The 16,719-nt window shown below is 38.3% G+C and overlaps 1 protein-coding gene across 1 annotated transcript in view; it reads left to right on the plus strand.

The window, feature by feature from the left end:
• The window catches only part of LOC146157605 (collagen alpha-6(VI) chain-like), a 47,814-nt gene that overhangs the window by 21,804 nt on the left and 9,291 nt on the right, over positions 1–16,719 (plus strand). The window contains exons 10-27 of the mRNA XM_083388275.1: positions 686–808; positions 1,501–1,644; positions 2,335–2,475; positions 3,222–3,340; positions 4,193–4,349; positions 4,859–5,021; positions 5,575–5,715; positions 9,534–9,724; positions 10,449–10,542; positions 11,111–11,254; positions 11,795–11,940; positions 12,342–12,527; positions 13,014–13,086; positions 13,565–13,726; positions 14,067–14,175; positions 14,802–14,966; positions 15,912–16,023; positions 16,591–16,711. Of these exons, the coding sequence (XP_083244401.1) occupies positions 686–808; positions 1,501–1,644; positions 2,335–2,475; positions 3,222–3,340; positions 4,193–4,349; positions 4,859–5,021; positions 5,575–5,715; positions 9,534–9,724; positions 10,449–10,542; positions 11,111–11,254; positions 11,795–11,940; positions 12,342–12,527; positions 13,014–13,086; positions 13,565–13,726; positions 14,067–14,175; positions 14,802–14,966; positions 15,912–16,023; positions 16,591–16,711 (2,491 nt within the window). The remainder of the gene's footprint in view (positions 1–685; positions 809–1,500; positions 1,645–2,334; positions 2,476–3,221; positions 3,341–4,192; positions 4,350–4,858; positions 5,022–5,574; positions 5,716–9,533; positions 9,725–10,448; positions 10,543–11,110; positions 11,255–11,794; positions 11,941–12,341; positions 12,528–13,013; positions 13,087–13,564; positions 13,727–14,066; positions 14,176–14,801; positions 14,967–15,911; positions 16,024–16,590; positions 16,712–16,719) is intronic.

A 16,719-nucleotide genomic window follows, 5' to 3' on the forward strand; every position in this document is an offset into this window, starting at 1 on the left:
CATAAAGATTTAAAAAAGAAAACTTATACAAAAAGCAACGTGTCGGCCTGCAGATATTTTTAGACTTTAGACTTTATTTCGAAAATGAAAGTCAGCCATTTTATAAGTTGTAAACAAAAATATATTTCGCCAAGCAATGCACCTTCAGTTTCTTAATGTCAATGATTCTGCCTTAATTTATATCTTGTCGCCATTTACTCTGATGATGAAATATCTTGTATAGAAACATTTGTTTTATCTTGTGGACTTATTCATAACTTTCATCAAAGTTTTATAATTTAATAAACTAACGATCTTAAAGAAGTAAGATCACCGTTGATGTATCACTGAATTTATTGTTAAATTCTAACATCAGTGCCTTTTGTTTTGTGGCGTTAATGCCTCATTGATATTATGTTTTTTTTTTCAAATCACTATGCGTAGTTTAACCAAAAATGTTATACATAAGTAATAAATTAATATAGAATAATAATCGAATTGCCTTATTTATACTTTTATTCGTTTTTAAATGTTGAACTAGTAAGTTAAATTATTTTGACAGCATAATTAAAATTGCTAGGCATCATGAAATTGCTCAAATAACCATGAAGACATCATTGTAGCATTGTTATAGTGACGTAAGCATTGTTATAGTGACGTTAGCATTGTTATTGTGACGCTAATTTTCCATTGTGACGTCATACAGAACTCCATCTACACTGAGACGAACGGCGAGCGTCCAAACGTCCCGGATGTAGCAATCGTGATGACTGACGGAAAGGCTCAAGAGCGACTCTTGGTGGAGAAAGCTGCTCAGAAAGTCCACGAGGTCAGTTGGGGATTCCCCTCAGTAAAATCAGGGCTGTGGAGTCGGTAAAAAAAAACTGATTCCGACCAAAAAAATAAACCCGAGTCCCGAGACCGACTTCTGCCAAATGTGCCATTTCACCGAGTCCGGTGTCAACTCTAAAGTTGGTATTCCACCCATTAACTAAAATAAGGTGTATATTCCACTCAAAGGGGTGTCAATACGTGGTTGAAAATATCCACAATATGTTATCCCACTTTTAGTTATAAAATTTGGTACCGCGCATGCGCACGTCGGACTCGGGACTCTGGTAGTCTTGCGTAATCTTACTGGAGTCCCTAGTCCGAATCCAGCAAAACTATTACCTGTATTTCAAATCCTTTCGCGCATTTAACTAAAGTTAAATCATAGCTTTTGAAATATCTGTTGTTTTACACTTGTTTAACTGCCTATAATAAAAATCCTTAAAACAAACTTTTAGGTTATTTTTAGTGACTTTTTAAATCTGTAGTTTATAATTTGTTCAAACACACTTTTTTAGCAACTTTTTAAATAGTAAAGTATCTTTAAACTTTGTATTTTTAGTTTTTGGCAACATTAAGCGACAATTTCTTATAATTTCGAAACGTTAAAAAACTGCTTTTCTTGCATCTTATTAATTTAGATGTAACTAGCATTAAACTAATTTAATTTCTAACGTTTTTTTTAACCAGGCGGGTATAACGGTTTACTCTGTTGGAGTGGCCGACTATAGTATCGAGGAGGTACGGATTATCGCTAGTGACCCGGACGAAAAGTTTGTGATCGAAGCTCTTGATTTCAACTTGATCGAAATGGAGCGGGTTGGGTTGATCAAGGTTTGTTAGATTATAATGGCTTCCTATAAAATTAACTACATACATTTTTTTTTAGTATGGTTTCGTGCAAGTAAAAATAAGTTTTTTTTTAATCAAATGTTTTAAATTAAATGTCACAAATTGTTTTTGTTTTAATATACAATTTATTTTTTCGGATTTTTTGTATATTTAAAAAATGTTAAAACAAGTTTTTAAACTAAATAATTTTTTGTATCATCTCTATTGATTAACCTATATTTTTGTTGGAGTAAATTTGTCTCCGAAATACTTTTACTCATGGTATGGACAATGGACATACGTTAATTGTGGCGTGTCCCATACGCTTTCTACCATATTTAGGGTATTAAAAAAAGGTTAAAAAAGATCTAAACTTTATTAAAAAAACAGAATACTGCCGTTAAAACCGGCATCATCAGTTCTGCCTAAAACTGCAAACACAGAGAAAATACAATAAAAAAAAAGCTTTACAAAATAAAAAATACAAATAATAAAAGAAACCAGAATACTATACAGTCCAGCTGAAACTCGATGCTGTAGTAAATGTAACGAATAAAATAAACAACTATTAAGAATATAAGTTCTGCCTGAAGCCAGTGCACCGCTTATGAATAAATAGGTCGCGCAAAAAAAAAAAAAACTACTTCGGTTTTAACACTTTAAATGTAATATTTTGCAAACCATTTTGTGCAGAGTATTTGCCAAGAAAGTGAGCAGACTTGCCCAACCGCATCGGCCGAACTCGTGTTTCTCATTGACGGATCAAACTCAATCGGTTTCAACAACTTCGAAAAAATCAAGCTCTGGCTCAAAAATATCGTCGACGCATTCCAGGTAAAGGACAACTCTTTATTCCGTTTATTTCGGATTTTTTCAATTATTTGTATTTTTGTATATTTTTACTTGGGACGTCCGTAACTTAAGATTTTATTTCGATAGCAGATAATTTGGACTTGAATATTGCAATGCGATCCGAATCCAAAATAGGTCATTACTATGCTCAAACATGGAAAACAGATGGAAGCTAAAATTTGCCTTAACGTTACGAAATTTAGTTAACTCCAGCTGCAATTCAACCATTTTTTGATCAAGTTACCTTTTTAGAAATCGCTGCATTTTATCTCAAATCAAGACTGAGATTCCTATTTTAATCTGGTATCGGATCGGCAGCGATACCACCTAAGTATCGGACGAGTACCGATACTTCCACTTGGCATCAATCCGATATTTTCGACATTCTTATTTTTTAATTTTTCATTTAAACTTTAATAATTTTTAATTGACGCTTAGCGTAATTTTTCCATGGCTCATAACAAGAGTTGATAATCTCAAGGTTTTTATTCTTATCTTTTTAGAGCCCCTATTTGAATTTTCCTACTTATTTTTAGTTACAATTTTGACCACAGTTTCACCACTGATGGCTGCAAAGCATATTTCTCCATGTCTTATGCGATAAATGTTTTTATGTATCTTCATTAATATACCGGATGACTGTCCAAATAACTACATAATACAAACTAAAATTTTCTGCGTTTAAATAAGAATAGTCGTTAATTGCAATGCTATTTACTTTCCTCCAGATCGGTCCTTACTACACTCGCATAGGGGTGGTTCAATTTACTGAGACGCCCTACTTGGAGATAGCCTTGGGTGATCACAGCAACACTCAGTCTGCGCTTAAAGCAATTCAAAACATAAGGTAAGTCGATGAAAGGTACAAACATACGTGTACAACAATAGTACACCAAAAGCCATCGCAGACTCACCGAATCTGTCGATCAATGATGCAAGCAGAGCAGGCTAGAGTGAGGTTCGAACTCACGACCTCCGGTCAAACCGGAATGGTCGCTCTACCAACTGAGCTACTAACGTATTCAACCAATGTGTCCTTGTCCTTCTAAAGTCGCTTATTGGCCAACGATTACAGCTTACGTTCGTACGCCAAAAGCATATTAACTGAACCAGTCGATATTAGCTTGCATCATCATTAATTGGCTGAGTCGGTTAGTCTGTCAGAGGCTTCCGAAAGCGGTTGATTGTAGCGAAATAAGAATTAAAACTTTTGATGACAAACTTATGCTACAATAATTCACGGTATTACTATTCCTTAAGTGCGCAGCTTTGGAACACGTTCCCAACTTTATATAGACTATAATATTTCTATAAATGCAAAAAGTATTTTACCATATACAATTTTTTTAAAGCATTTGTTTTTCTAAAATGAAAGCTTTATGCCAGTTTAAATATTTTTAATTTTATTTATAAATTCGTAATTTGGAAGTTGCTCAACATTAAGGTGTTCACATTTATCAATTTTCGTTTATTTTCGTACAAACGATTTAAAATCTATTTTACGAAGTATAGACTTTCGAGAATTATTATTATTAATAAAACTGACGTAAAACGATACTAAATATAGCGCCACAACTTATGACGTCACTTTTTCCATTTCTGCTACAAATTCTAGGCAGACAATCGCCGACATTCTAGAATGCTCTTCATTCATTCTGACGTCACATACGCTTTCATTGTTCCCCCTGTTACGTCACAGGTACCAGCACGGCAGCACGAACATCGGGCGCGCGATCGACTTCACAATAAAGCAGGTGTTTGGCACCGCACGGAAGAACGTTCCCAAGATCCTGGTGACCTTGACCGACGGCCAGTCGCAAGATGACGTCACTGTTGCTGTGGAGCGCGCGCAACAGGTTACAGGGGGGTTAGGGGGATGTTTAGGGGGTACAAGGTACTGGGGGAAGGAGGTCAAAAACATAATTGCCGATTTTTTTTATGTTGAAATCTGCATTCGTCAGAGCTTTGCTTCAAAAGTGTTTCTGTACAAATTGCTAAGGTCTTTAATTTTTCTACTATCAGATTTATTTTCCATGAGCAGTACACGTAACTCAATTGTTGCTGCCAGAATGCGCCACGGAAATCGTATAACTCCATGAGATACCAGACTATTTGCAAACTTCTAAAAAATTGATTTTTCTGTCAAAAAAATGGGAAAATTAATAAAAAAAGCTTCGCTATTTTACCTGTAAAATCCGAAAATCTAAACTCTGCGGTCCAAATTACAAGAATTTTAGCAAATAAGTTATTTCTATTTGAAGAAGTTTTTAATCTGCGTCAACAACACGTCACACATATTCAGGCAAGCGAAATATATATATTTCCTGATGGAATAACACCAAAAATCACGGGTTTCTCTTCGCAGGCGGGCATCCACACTCTAGTGTTCGGGGTGGGCAACGTCGCTCCCAGTCAACTCCGCCAGATGGTGGCGCAAGAGGACAGCATGTTCAAAGCCTCGGGATTCGAGGAAATCCAACGAATGCAGAGCAAGTTGGTGTCGCTCATATGTGTGCAAGCAGAACCGGGTGAGGTCTCGTAAAGTATACAGCAAGGGTGGGCAACCTTTTTCCAGTTGCAGGCCCAAACTAACCTCAGAAAGGTCTCTGTGGGCCGTTAAATTTGTAACTGTGTAGACTTTACTACGTATGTAACAACAGCAATGGCCATCAATCAAGGATAAAAATAGTGTATTTTGCAATTGAACAGACTTTAACTACATGATGCACTCGATGTAGGAACAAGATTTGCGTAAATCAAGTAGCCAAAAAAATAAGAAATGGTGTTTCGCCCATGTTGTAAAATAGGTCGCGTGCCGCATAATTTGCGTTTGTAGGTTGCCCACCCCTGGTATACAGTGTTGTTTTTCTCCCATTCTCTAGTCGAGTGTTTGTCAACCTATGATCGAGTGTTTCTCAACCTATGGGTCGCGACCTCTAAATTGAGTGGCCGTTTCATTTTGGTTAAATCGCTGTCTGCAGAAATATTGGATGGTTAGGTTTAGAGATGTATCGGTATTTCCTTCGCAACCGGTATGAAAATAATGTCACGCTTTGTTTTACGGTTGTTGTGCTTGATCAGAGTGTTCGAGCCAGGAGGTTGATCTCCATTTCCTTGTGGATGGATCTGAAAGCATCGGTGAAGAAAATCTCGTGAAAATTAAAACCTGGATGAAAAACATTGTCAACTCGTTCGACGTCGGGAAGTACACCACAAGAGTAGGTGGGTGATCTTCTCGGGGAAGTATTCCATCATTTGTTTGTCAAAAGTTTCACGTTTTCAGCAGTTCCAAAGTCATGTCGATTTCCAAAGACCTTTCTTGTAATTTCTTACAACAAAATTCAAGTCCGAGTCTGTTCCACGTGCGGATCTAGGATTTTTGTTTGAAGGGTATGATAGTCTTAGAGATGGCGTCACAAAGTTACGTTAAACGTGACGTCACAAAGTAACATCTACACGTGACGTCACAAAGTTACATCTAAGCGTGACGTCATAAATAAATAACCTTAAAAACACCTCACAATTTATTTATTTTGTAAAAGTTTTATAGTTTGGAGTATTGTTACTTTCAATACAAAAGCTACATTACGAAGATGTTATCGATTCGAGCTACGAAAAAATGCCTTTATATCATTTAATTTATTTACCTAGCGCTCACCCAGTGTTACTGAATTTACTCAGGGCTCACCCAGTATTGGTATATTTACTTAGCGCTCATCCAGTATTGGCACATTTACCTAGCGCTCATCCAGTATTCCTAAATTTACTTAGCGCTCACCTAGTATTGGTTCATTTACTCAGCGCTCACCCAGTATTGGTTCATTTACTCAGCGCTCACCCAGTATTAGGACTTTTACTCAGCGCTCACCCAGGGTTGATGAATTTACTTAGCGCTCACCCAGTATTAGGACTTTTACTCAGCGCTCACCCAGTATTGGGACATTTACTTAGCGCACACCCAGTGTTCCTGAATTTACTCAGGGCTCACCCAGTATTGGTATATTTACTTAGCGCTCACCCAGTATTGGGACTTTTACTCGGCGCTCATCCAGTATTGGTACATTTACTTAGCGCTCACCCAGTATTGGTTCATTTACTCAGCGCTCACCCAGTATTGGTTCATTTACTCAGCGTTCATCCAGTATTTGGCACATTTACTTAGCGCTCACCCAGTGTTGATGAATTTACTTAGCGCTCATCCAGTATTCCTAAATTTACTTAGCGCTCACCCAGTATTGGTTCATTTACTCAGCGTCACCCAGTATTGGTTCATTTACTCAGCGCTCACCCAGCATTGGCACATTTACTTAGCGCTCACCCAGTGTTGGTGAATTTACTTAGCACTCACCCAGTATTGGTTCATTTACTCAGCGCTCACCCAGCATTGGGACTTTTACTCAGCGCTCACCCAGTATTGGGTCTTTCACTGAGCGATCATCCAGTATTGGCACATTTACTTAGCGCTCACCCAGTGTTGGTGAATTTACTTAGCACTCACCCAGGGTTGGTACATTTACCTAGCGCTCACCCAGTGTTCCTGAATTTACTCAGGGCTCACCCAGTATTGGTATATTTACTTAGCGCTCACCCAGTATCGGTTCATTTACTCAGCGCTCACCCAGTATTGGTATATTTACTTAGCGCTCACCCAGTATCGGTTCATTTACTCAGCGCTCCCCAGTATTGGGACTTTTACTCAGCGTTCATCCAGTATTGGTATATTTACTTAGCGCTCATCCAGTATTGGCACAATTACTTAGCGCTCACCCAGGGTTGGTGAATTTACTTAGCACTTATCCAGTATTCCGAAATTTACTTAGCGCTCACCCAGTATTGGTTCATTTACTCAGCGCTTACCCAGTATTGGGACTTTTACTCAGCGTTCATCCAGTATTGGGACATTTACTTAGCGCTCATCCAGGGTTGGTGAATTTACTTAGCGCTCATCCAGTATTCCTAAATTTACTTAGCGCTCACCCAGTATTGGTTCATTTACTCAGCGCTCACCCAGTATTGGGACATTTACTTAGCGCTCACCCAGTGTTGGTGAATTTACTTAGCGCTCACCCAGTGTTCCTGAATTTACTCAGGGCTCACCCAGTATTGGTATATTTACTTAGCGCTCACCCAGTATCGGTTCATTTACTCAGCGCTTACCCAGTATTGGGACTTTTACTCAGCGCTCATCCAGTATTGGCACATTTACTTAGCGCTCACCCAGTGTTGGTGAATTTACTTAGCGCTCATCCAGTTTTCCTAAATTTACTTAGCGCTCATCCAGGGTTGGTGAATTTACTTAGCGCTCACCCAGTATTGGTTCATTTTCTCAGCGCTCACCCAGTATTGGGACTTTTACTCAGCTCTCATCCAGTATTGGTTCATTTACTCAGCGCTTACCCAGTGTTGGTGAATTTACTTAGCGCTCATCCAGGGTTGGTGAATTTACTTAGCGCTCACCCAGTATTGGCACATTTACTTAGCGCTTACCCAGGGTTGGTGAATTTACTTAGCGCTCATCCAGCATTCCTAAATTTACTTAGCGCTCACCCATTATTGGTTCATTTACTCAGCGCTCACCCAGTATTGGTACATTTACCTAGCGCTCACCCAGTGTTCCTGAATTTACTCAGGGCTCACCCAGGGTTGGTGAATTTACTTAGCTCTCATCTAGTATTCCTAAATTTACTCAGCGTTCATCCAGTATTGGTACATTTACCTAGCGCTCACCCAGTGTTCCTGAATTTACTCAGGGCTCACCCAGTATTGGTATATTTACTTAGCGCTCACCCAGTATTCCTAAATTTGCTCAGGGTTTACCCAGTATTGGCACATTTACTTAGCGCTCATCCAGCATTCCTAAATTTACTTAGCGCTCACCCAGTATTGGTTCATTTACTCAGCGCTCACCCAGTATTGGTACATTTACCTAGCGCTCACCCAGTGTTCCTGAATTTACTCAGGGCTCACCCAGGGTTGGTGAATTTACTTAGCTCTCATCTAGTATTCCTAAATTTACTCAGCGTTCATCCAGTATTGGTACATTTACCTAGCGCTCACCCAGTGTTCCTGAATTTACTCAGGGCTCACCCAGTATTGGTATATTTACTTAGCGCTCACCCAGTATTCCTAAATTTGCTCAGGGTTTACCCAGTATTGGCACATTTACTTAGCGCTCATCCAGCATTCCTAAATTTACTTAGCGCTCACCCAGTATTGGTTCATTTACTCAGCGCTCACCCAGTATTGGTACATTTACCTAGCGCTCACCCAGTGTTCCTGAATTTACTCAGGGCTCACCCAGGGTTGGTGAATTTACTTAGCTCTCATCTAGTATTCCTAAATTTACTCAGCGTTCATCCAGTATTGGTATATTTACTTAGCGCTCACCCAGTATTCCTAAATTTACTCAGGGTTCACCCAGTATTGGCACATTTACTTAGCGCTCACCCAGTGTTGGTGAATTTACTTAGCGCTCACCCAGTGTTGGCGAATTTACTTAGCGCTCATCCAGTATTCCTAAATTTACTTAGCGCTCATCCAGTATTCCTAAATTTACTTAGCGCTCATCCAGGGTTGGTGAATTTACTTAGCGCTCACCCAGTATTCCTAAATTTACTTAGCGCTCACCCAGTGTTGTTGAATTTACTTAGCACTCACCCAGGGTTGGTGAATTTACTTAGCGCTCATCCAGTATTCCTAAATTTACTTAGCGCTCACCCAGTGTTGTTGAATTTACTTAGCACTCACCCAGGGTTGGTGAATTTACTTAGCGCTCATCCAGTATTCCCAAATTTACTTAGCGCTCACCCAGTATTGGTTCATTTACTCAGCGCTCACCCAGTATTGCTTTATTTACCTAGCGCTCACCCAGTATTGGTTCAATTACTCGGCGCTCACCCAGTATTCCTAAATTTACTCAGGGTTCACCCAGTATTGGCACATTTACTTAGCGCTCACCCAGTATTGGTGAATTTACTTAGCGCTCACCCAGTATTGATGAATTTACTTAGCTCTCACCAAGTATTGATGAATTTACTCAGCGCTCACCCAGTATTCTTCGAGCATTCATCCCGAGTTTGACCTGAAGAAGTACGCCACGAAGCGGGAGGTTGTGCACGCGATCGAGCAGATGAAGTTGATGGGAGGACCAACTTATACTGGACGAGCTCTCGATTTTATGCGGGAAAACGGATTCTCAAACGCCGCGGGAGGGCGCAGCGGCGCACCTAAGGTAAATACAGTGATAAAAATGGAAATATCAATTCAAACAGATCAAAACTATATTTTAAAAGAACTGGCTTTTTTTTTAAAAGGGTATACAAACAATGCGATTCTAAATATACTGAATACACAAATCAGCATAGACTTATCGACACAGAAAGAATTGAGCGAGCGCCCAATCATGCTTGAGGAAATTCTAGGGACAATTACCACTATGCCGAGGAATAAGTCCCCGGACCTTGATAGATTGCCGGTAGAATTGTCAAGCCCGTTGTCGTTATAAAAGTACACCGGGTGCTTGCGAAAGCTGTTACCAAAATCAGTCGGTTCAGGATTTTTATGCCGACAAAGTAAGGCTAGAAAAACAACTAGCCTGCGGTGAGGTTCGAACTAACGACCTCAGTCATTCCAACTACTAAGTTAATCTGGCAAAAATTGAGAAACAACAACAGCGTGGTTTGTAATTACAGCCTTCGCACGATTATCGTGATTAAGCTGATCTATTTCGGTAAACCCTTACAAAGGCACCCGGTGCATATATTAGTAATTTCTAATCAAGACAAGTACAGTTTACATGCTATCGGGTGTACTTCCAAACTTAATTTTGTTGAAATTTAACAAAGCGTTTGTCGTTAGTCAGTAGAATTTACAGGCTTATGATGGTAGTATATACACAAGTTGTACAATCAATGGTTGAGTTTTTATGCAAGAGTTTAATCCCTCCTGACCACTAGGTGCTGATCGTGCTCTCCGATGGAAGATCAGGAGACAGCATCGAGGAAGCGTCACAACGTCTCCATGACAACGGGATAAGGGTCTTCTCTATAGGTAAGTTGCTATACACAATGTTCCTATACACACAAACAAGCATTTTATAAACAAATTATATTGGAAAAATTAATAAAAAGTTTATAACTTTTTTACATTTAACCCTGTTTTTGTCTATTTTTACCCGTGTTTATCTATTTTAGCACATTTTACCAAGTAAAATGCCCTTTGATTGATGAGCCATGCTCCACCACTGATCTCGCCGAATTTAACGATCGGGCGAGGCAGTGTCGCAAAAAAGGGAAACTCTTCGTTTAAAAATACCAACTTTGAAAACTCGAATATATATATATATGCCCAGTATGACCTGAACCCTGTTGTCTCGTGGGTTGACAACTGTTTTAAAGTTAGGCAAAAAATTCCAAAACAAACTAGAAGCTTTTCCTATAATTTCGTTTTTATTTATCCGATGTTTCGATTGTCTTCTACCTTATTTGCCAATTAATTTTTTTGTCTATTTTAGTTCATTTTTATCCAGTGTTTTACCATTAATACACATATTTATTCTTTTCACTCTGTTTGCACTTATTTACCCCCGTTTTAATCCGATATTTCACTATTTTTTCAGGAGCCGGAAACACGTGGGTTTCAGCGATGCGCGTCATCGGTTCCCAACCGGAAGTGACGCACGTGCAGGAAGCGGCCAGTTATGACGCAATAAACAAGTTGAGAAGGGAGTTGGTGGGCGAGATTTGTCGCGAGACCAAAGCTGGTGAGATGAAAAAAATATGAAGGATAATTGATTTATTTATCTGTTACTAATATCCTGCTATAACTTTTTTTTCCTTTTTATTAAGTTTTTTTAAGAATCGCATTTTTGTAGTGGGTTCATGCGCTAGTCTGTCATAAAATAGGTTAAAATAATTTTAAAAAAGTTTGTTGATTTGTTTTGATGATGTTAGGCTGAAATTGGCTGGAATTTAAAAACAATTAAAACATTTTAAACCTAGGAAGATGTTCAATTGACCTTTCCAATTTACTTTGTTTGAATGTAAAAACATTTAGAGTTGTCAAAAAATGTGCCGCACTTCAAAAGACCTTGGCATGGCGTAAATAACAATGTTCAAAACCATTTAACAAAGGATAGAAGTTCAAATTGCTTTCTGCATGTAAGACTGAGTTAAAAATTAAGGGTCAAAGTTCCTCCTGTGGTCCCCAAACCATTGTTTTGAATTGTTCCATTGTTTTAACCATTGTTCGCTGCATTAAACCATTGTTCACACCATTGTTCCTTATTGTTCGTTGCATCCAGAATGCGCGAACACCGAGATGGATCTCATCTTCCTCGTGGATGGATCTTCTTCGATCGGATCCAACAACTTCGAGGTCACCAAGGAGTGGATGACGTCATTTGTACGTCAGTTCGAGATCGGGGAGTACAACACGAAGATCGGGGTGGTGAGTTGGTTTAAAGTTTATTTTGTAAAATAAAAAATACGTTGATTTTTTCTGTTTTTCATGAGCACTTAAGGATTTTAGAGTTGTGCTACTTTTTTAATAATAGTTATTTTCGAGTTTTGAGTTTTTATGGTAAATTTTTTTAAGTTGGGTTGGAGGATTTTATAAATCGAAAAAGTTTTAAAATTTCGTTTTGTAAAAGTTTAAAAATATTGCAATATTTTGGCAGATAAATAAATCCTTAACAAACGGATTTAATACCAGAAGTTAACAAATGGAATTTCTCATTAGTCATTACCAACAAAATAGAATTTCTTAATTTTTAAGAAGTCTTTTGATACTCAATAGCTCTAAATTTTAAAATAAAAATGTTTAAAACTACTCCCACCCCCACCCCACAGACCCAGTATTCTTCTCAAGTTCGTCAAGAAATCGCGATTGGAGATTACGACGGTAAGGACCAGCTAATCGATGCTATAACACGGATCAGGTTCGCCACTGGACGCACTAACACCGGGTCCGCCCTAAACTACATCAGAAACATCGGCTTCTCGCCTCAGCATGGAGCGAGGAGGGGCGTACCAAAAGTAAGTTGTAAACCCAACGAGGGGCGTATCAAAAGTAAGTGTGTAAAGGTAGTTTAAGGGCGTGTCAAAAGTAATGTGTAGGGTAGTAGAGGGGCCAAAGTAAGTGTATAAGCTAGTAGAGGGGCGTGTCAAAAGTAAGTTTAAAGATGGGCGTGCTAAAAGGAAGTGTTTGAGGTAATTGAAGTAAAAAGTTATCTTTAAAAACTATAGAGAGGCGTAGCAAAAGTAGTTTTTTTGAATAAAGACGTGTACAAAGAACTTAGTATTTGGCTTCAAGGGGCGTAACAAAAGTAACGTTGAAAACCTAGAAAACGAAATTCATTACCAAGCGCGTAGTGTATCTAAATAACTATTATGGTAGCAAGGGTTGGCTACAAAAAAAAGTACCATGGCTACAAAAGTGGTTATAAGAAAAAAAAATCTATGAAATAGAAGCTGTGGATCTGGCAACCGTAGGTTTATTTGATAAATCTTTTTTTTTTTCAGGTTTTGATTGTTTTCACCGACGGAGATGCGAATGATCCAGTGAGAGAAGCTCTCGACAATTTGAGGAGAAATGGTAGGTTGCCACATCTAGTGGTATTGTAACTAAAAAAGGGGGACATAAATCAAAGACTGTTGAGAATATAATAAACAACTTCTTTAAAAACTTTAGTGTTTGTTTTAAGTCTTGGAACCCCATAAAAAAGTCAACAATAAACTCTTTTTACTAGAACAATGTCAACCTTTTTTTCGGGCCACACAAATATCTAAAGTATAACGTCGAAACTCTGGCGGCCAAATTCTCTTGAACTTTTGGTAAGAGAACAAAACTAAAGAAAGGGAACAAAACCTTTTCTTCAAGTATGAGAGAAATCTTTCTCATAATCAATCCCAATAAATCTAACCATGTGAAGTATAGGGCAGCCGGCGACCCAACCAAATCAAACGACGACGCAATTTGGGGATACCCTTATTGAAACATATCTTACAACAATAAACCATTTCGTAGTATAATGTTCAAGCAATTGTAGACATTCGTGCGTATTTATTTCCAGGTGTCGAGGTTTATGTGATTGGTGTTGGGCGAGCGAACATGGGCGAACTGAGCGCTGATATGGCCACAGAGTCACCGAACACTTACCACGTGAACAACTACAACGCTATAAAGACTATTCAGAGCCGGTTGCTGAGGAATGTGTGCGAAAGAGTTGAACCAGGTAAGTGTAGTGATGATTGACAGCTTTTTGAAGACTGGCATTTTAAGTTTTTACACTGTATGTGTAATAATTCCTTAAAAAGCGTATTTTAGGAAAGTGTAATGATTTATACTTGTTTGTAACATTGATGAAGTGGTACCAGCTGGTAAACGATGAACTTAAAAAGTGTGTTCATACTAAGTTTGGGTACATTGCATAGCGCAATGGTATGAAAATATCAACCATTCGATTAATTCTTTTAGAAAATGACCCCTTAAAATAGAATATGAGTAAGTTTAAAACTCTATATTGTCAAAGACGATTTTTTAGAATCACTGACAAATTGAGTGATTTTTTCCAGATTGTGCGACCACAATGACAGACCTTATGTTTATGGTGGATGGTTCAACTTCAGTCGGTTTGGAAAACTGGGAAACCGTGAAGTCGTTCATGACCAACATGACTGAAAAGTGAGTGAAAAGTAACATAATAATGAAATGTTGTAAAAAAAACAGCTTTTGTCATATGTAGTGCAATGAAAGATGGCTAACTAAAAACATAAAATCGTTTTGTACAAAATATTTGTTTGAAATCTGTAACATAGATTTCATGGCAAAACCGTATACTGGTTGGTTGGTTACTGTTAAAAAAAGGTTTTCAACAAACGTCGTCATTCTGATATTTAAAATAGGTTCTTCTGGCATATATTTCTTCAACCAACGTTTCGGCTTACTATCCGGCAAGCCTTCGTCAGGGACTGACACACATAGCCAACATGACGCAAAATAAAATGACACAAAGAAAAAAGGAGATAAAAATGTGCGTGACACGTACAAACTACACAGCGATAAAACAACATTCAAAATAAACGTTGGTTGAAAAAATATAGGCCAGACGAACCTATTTTAAACATACTATGCCTGGTAGCAACAGCATATTTATTGTCGTCATTCTAAGTGGTTGTGTCACGATTGGTAGTGCAACTGTGTACATTATTTTGTGAATTTATTCATAAAATACCAAGTATCGGTCACCCTTACTTGTTGCCCCCTATTTGTTACCCACACAGCCCCCAAATTACCCCTTTCACCCCCAGGTTCCCGATCGGCCCCAACGAAGTCCGGGTCGGGGTCCTTCAATATTCCACCTGGCCAAGGTCGGACATTCCCCTGGGGAACCACCAGAGTAAGGAAGGGCTCCACAAAGCAATCAGGGGAATGGAATGGCAGCTTGGGGACACATACACCGCTAAAGCGCTCAGGTTGGTGAAACTAAGTGTTTTAGCATTACTTTTTGCTAGCTTCTGGCATGTTTTTGATCCTACACCTCTAAAGCTCTTTGGTTTATGTAACTAAGGGTTTTAGCATCACTTTTTGCTAGCTTCTGGCAGATTTTTGATTTTTTTATCCTACTATGTTAAAAGCCTTAGGTTGGTGAAAAACTGAGGGTTGTTTAACGTTGTGTATCACTTCTTTACAGCTTCTAGTAGGTTTTAATGTTAATTTTTTCCAGTGTACAATATTAAGTTATTTCTACACCGCCAAAGCTTTCGGCTTGGACAATAACTAAGGGTTTTAGCATCACTTTTTCCTAGCTTCTGGCAGGTTTCTTATGTTAAATTCTTGCTTTTATACACTGTATTATTGCTAACTTTTTGCTCCTGGAACTGGTACGTTACTCGCTGTAAATAACACGAACACCGCTAAATCCCTCAGGTTGTTGGGCCTGTGCTTCTTTTTTAACAGTTTTATAGAGATAATTTTAATAATATAAAAAAAAATCCCTCTTAGGGCATAATGACTGGTGCATAATGATAGCATAATGATAGCATAATGACTTTTGTGAAGTTTTCGAATCAATCTTAAGTTAGTGGTTGGAGTTTATAGTTAAACAAATGAAAAAATATCATACTTGTGTATAGGCTTTGAAACTACAACTTGCAGCCATTATCGTAGGATTTACTCAAACTATAGCTACAAAAAAATACTTGTTTCATACGATAAAACTGACAATAAATTCATTCAAATAATATTTTTAGCAGAAATTGGCGTAACTGCAGTATTCGGATTTAAATAAAGTCGTTTTAGATTTTAACCTTTTTGTGGTTCTTATAGATTTAACCTTTTCAGGTCAAGGTTTAGTTTCTGGCATCACACATATTGTGTACCATTAATTTCTTGTGTAATTGTGCACATTTCTGTTGTAGATTCGTGTCTCGAAGCTACGGCCAGGTAGCAGCCAGGATGGATCAAGACGCAACTAAGCTACTTATCGTTATAACCGATGGTCAACCACAAGATATTGACCAAGTTGCAGAGGTAAGAGCGCTTGAAAAAGTAGACAAAATATATTAACAGTTGGCGTAAATGTCGCTTTTTAATGGAACGACATTTTGCTGAAAGTAGGAAAACCTATATGAGCTTTGGGTAAAGTTTTGGTAGTTTTTCACATCCTTCACATTTTACCTTGATCGTTTTATTTAGAAGAAGTCCGCAATTTCGTTTTATTGAAACTGTCCCCAGTCATTTTACCATGCTTCCCTTGTCCCCCAGCATTCCATAATTTACCTATTTTATCTTGCTACTTTTAGAGATGTTTAAAGACAGTCTGCAATTTCCAATTTTATCTTGTTCTTTGTTAAAACTGCCCCGGTCACATTTTGCGCTGCATAATTTATTCCTGAGCATTCTGCAAATTTCATTTTTATAATACTATGCAATTTACACATAATACCATGTTGCAAACAAAAAATAAAACAAGAACAAAATACACAAGACAATGAGTTTACGTTGCCTAAGTTTTTCCGGGCATTCTTCAATTTCTCGTGTTTATTCATCTTCAAGTGGTCCGTAATTTGTTTTCAACCTTGCTTATTTTTCCTCCAGGCTGTCCGCAACCTCCACTCCCAGGGATGGAGGATCTTTGCGATCGGGATCGGGCAAGTTTCTTTATCGGAGCTTGGAGTCCTCGCATCCAACCCCGACTTTGACCACGTTTTCTACGCCAGTGAGTTG

Source organism: Ascidiella aspersa, chromosome 4, assembly GCF_963924565.1.
Source record: "Ascidiella aspersa chromosome 4, kaAscAspe10.2, whole genome shotgun sequence".
Taxonomy (NCBI): Eukaryota; Metazoa; Chordata; class Ascidiacea; order Phlebobranchia; family Ascidiidae; genus Ascidiella; species Ascidiella aspersa.